The sequence below is a fragment of the Seriola lalandi genome, unplaced genomic scaffold, assembly GCF_002814215.2.
Source record: "Seriola lalandi dorsalis isolate HSWRI2012SDOR001 ecotype SW California unplaced genomic scaffold, Sedor1 jcf7180002054949, whole genome shotgun sequence".
Lineage (NCBI taxonomy): Eukaryota > Metazoa > Chordata > Actinopteri > Carangiformes > Carangidae > Seriola > Seriola lalandi.
In genome coordinates this window covers 1,563,390-1,566,722 of record NW_019525500.1, presented here as the reverse complement: position 1 = coordinate 1,566,722, position 3,333 = coordinate 1,563,390, and the positions used below count along the sequence as shown (strand labels likewise).

The 3,333-nt window shown below is 44.2% G+C and overlaps 1 protein-coding gene across 1 annotated transcript; it reads right to left on the bottom strand.

Annotated features, from left to right (window-relative positions):
- On the bottom strand, nt 1-3,091 carry foxd3 (forkhead box D3). The gene has a single exon (XM_023394633.2). It carries the CDS (start codon nt 2,572-2,574, stop codon nt 1,378-1,380), a length of 1,197 nt encoding a protein of 398 aa, XP_023250401.1. The 5' UTR covers nt 2,575-3,091; the 3' UTR covers nt 1-1,377.
- Between the last annotated feature and the right edge of the window lie 242 nt (nt 3,092-3,333).

The following is a 3,333-nucleotide window of genomic DNA, read 5'->3' as shown; positions in this document are numbered from 1 at the left end:
GAAACTGTTACCTTTATAGTAGCCAAGCCGCAGAATATCATGTAAAACGATACGAGCAGTGATGTAATGGTAAATTAAAAGGTGTCTAAACTGTGACCTCTAGTCAGGGATCACTGTCAGGAAAAACAACTATCAATATAATTTAAAAATAATTAAACTATTGTATTATTTACCCCTTTCTGTTCATATTTCACACCGGTTTGTCTTAATGTCCACAATCTGAGGTGTCAATCAGATGCATGTTTATGTAAACTGTAACTATAATGTAAACTAAATGTTTAGGTTTGTCTAAATCTCAGGATAATACATCTTCTTCCTTTTAAATAATAGTTTTTTCACCTATTCCTTTTCCTTAAAGTCCTTTACATTTTTTTATCTGTATAAATATAGCTTTATTATTTTTCTTCTTAATTTCTTACTATTGCCTTTGGCAGCACGTGTCATTTAATTTATAGAGTAAATCCAAAAATATTCCTTTAAAGTTGCAATCCAGGTTTTTAAAAAGCCTAATAGGCTACTGAAAAGAGGTAATAGGTATGGTAGACTTTAGCTGTTGCCGCAACAATACAATTTAATTTCCCTGTGTTATTTGACACATATAAGTAGAATAATATTAAACATGAAAATTAAATTTCAAAAATATAGATTATTTTTAACATCGTTAAAATTGGACAATAAAGGCTATAAATCTGTTTTGAGCCTGGAAATTATTAAGTAAATGTAAGCACATTATATTCACAAGATAAGACAACTTTGATTTTATGTGGCCTCATAAATACTACTGTATGCCATTTGTATATTTGGTTGTCAAAATTAATACATTTCCTTATCTTTGATTTTTAATAGTCTACCTGCAGTGAGAAATTTCATATAACAAGAACACTCATTAAATCTACCAAACAATTTTAAAATGTTAATAATGAAAATTTGATTTGAATTCTTTCTTGGATTTATTTACAAATAAATTCAGTTTACAACACAATATAGCTACATAGAATTACATATATTTGATTTTTTTTTATTATAAACAGTCTATTTTTTTCAGAGCTTTTTGTGTCTTGTATGAAAAGGAAGCCAAAAATGGGTCCATTGAGCTTCCAGTACAAAAAGAAAATGTAAAATAATTATCACAGATCTCAAACAAGAACAAAAGAAAAAAAAGACAGGTAGAAGTCAAACAGGTAAAATCATTCTTTTTTACAAATATTTACAAATATTACCTGTACAGAAATATCTCCTTTTTCTCTTTTTCTCTGTTTCAACAGTCTTTACATGGCTACAGAGTCCAGTGCTGCCTATTGATTTGTGCTCTTCACACTTCCACCAGTAATAATGTCTCTATATAAAAATAAGAGTTTATTTTTTCTACTTTTTAAGTCACTGTGAAGGCCATTTGGACACTGCCGCCGCCGTCGCTGAGGGTAAAACATGTCCAGAAATAATATTTGACGGTACACTGAGGATGGGAGCGATAGCGGCTGAGGTCCGGGTCAGAGAGAGGGACTGCGCGCTCAGCAGGGCCGACTGAACCGTCACCGGAGGCCGCAGGAAAGCCTGAGCGGCGCCCGGCGAGGACGAGGAGGCGCTGGAGACCCCGATGATGTTCTCTATACTGAAAGACGGTCTGTTGGACGGCTCTGATTTGATCATGGACGCCGTGCTCAGACTGTTGAGCTGAAGTTGAAGGCTCGGGCTCAGCTGGGAGTTGAACGCTTTTCTGTTCAGCTCCGCCGAGGGCAGGAGAGGGACGCCCGGGGGCAGCATGGGACCTACAGGGGGAATGTAGGGGTACTGCAAAGCCGCCGGATGGGAGTATGCAGCCGGGTGGATCCCGTAGTGCCTCCCGTAGGGCCCCCCAAGGCTGTACGCACCGAAACTTTGCATCATGAGCGCAGTCTGGTCCCTCAGCACGTCCGGCTGAACTCTCTTGAACCTTTTCCTCCTCCTGAGGAAGCTGCCGTTGTCGAACATGTCCTCTGAAGCGGGGTCCAGAGTCCAGTAGTTGCCCTTGCCTGGGTTACCAGGTTCCCGCGGGATTTTCACGAAGCAGTCGTTGAGGGACAAGTTGTGGCGGATGGAGTTTTGCCACGCCGGGAACTTCTCCCGGTAATACGGGAAACGGTTGCTGATGAACTCACAGATCCCGCTGAGGGTGAGTTTTTTCTGTGGGCTCTGGAGGATGGCCATGGTGATGAGGGCGATGTAGGAATAGGGCGGCTTTACCAAGCTGCTTTTGGGCTTCTGGATCGCACCTCCCGGCGCTGCGCTCCCGTCGTGACCCTCTCCTTTACCGGTGCCAGTCTCTCCCTCCCCGGAGCTCTCGCAGCACGGACTCCCTCCACCCGACCTCATCTCCTCCTTCTCCACTTCGATCTCATCTTCCACCTCCTCGTCCCCTGCTTCTCCTCGGAGGTCGTGCAGGATGCCTCCCCCCGGGCTGTCGCAGTCGCTGTCCACCCTCTCCATGCCCTCCTCGTCTCCCTCGCCGACCACGTCGATATCCACGTCCTCCGCTGTGAGCACAGTTTGGCCGGACATGTCGCTGGCTCTTTCGCTGCCTCCAGACAGGGTCATCTCACGGTTTACTTACACTTTTTTTTTTTTTTTTTTTTTAAACAAAGTCTTCCGGGGCCAAAACAACCGAGCAGCCGGGTGTGATGTGTATATGAGACCAGTGCGGTCAGTGCGCACACACAGCGGCTCTGTTGGACTTCTGGTCGCTCCTGTCAAGAGATCGGATGTCTCCCAAAATCTAAATGTGGTTGAGCCGTTAGCCAGCCAGTCAAGCCAAAGAGAAACTTCAACTTCTACAAATATTTCTCCACTCGGTAAGTGAGCAGGCCTGTGTAAAGCGGCGCGTCTTGCCTCGGAGTTGTTTGGAGATGTTGCGACTTCTGCGCTCCGACGTCCCTTCTCGGTGCGTATATTTCCTATAGGAGCGATATTCGGAGAACCAAGTCGAGATGACACATGCCGCTTTTAAAGGCCGGAGCTTTAAAAAGGGCTGTCTGATAGATTACTTTTCCCAGTATAAGATATACTATCAGTGCAGGACACGTGGTTTGGTGACGACAGACGCCCCCTCTCCTCTCCTCTCCTCCCTCCTCTCCTCTCTGTTAAACCATGCAAACTGGAGTTGTTTCATGGATTTGTCAACAATGGGACGTCGGCAATGCTGCTTTCCGCTGATTTCTGTGTTCGTCCGTCATAGACCATTTAACGGTGGCAGAGGGAGGAGGAGGAGGGGGAGAGAAAATTGGCCCGCATGATTGAAAGATCTGATTTCGCATTAACGTGGCTGCGTAAAAACAATCCAAATCTTTAACTTTGCTA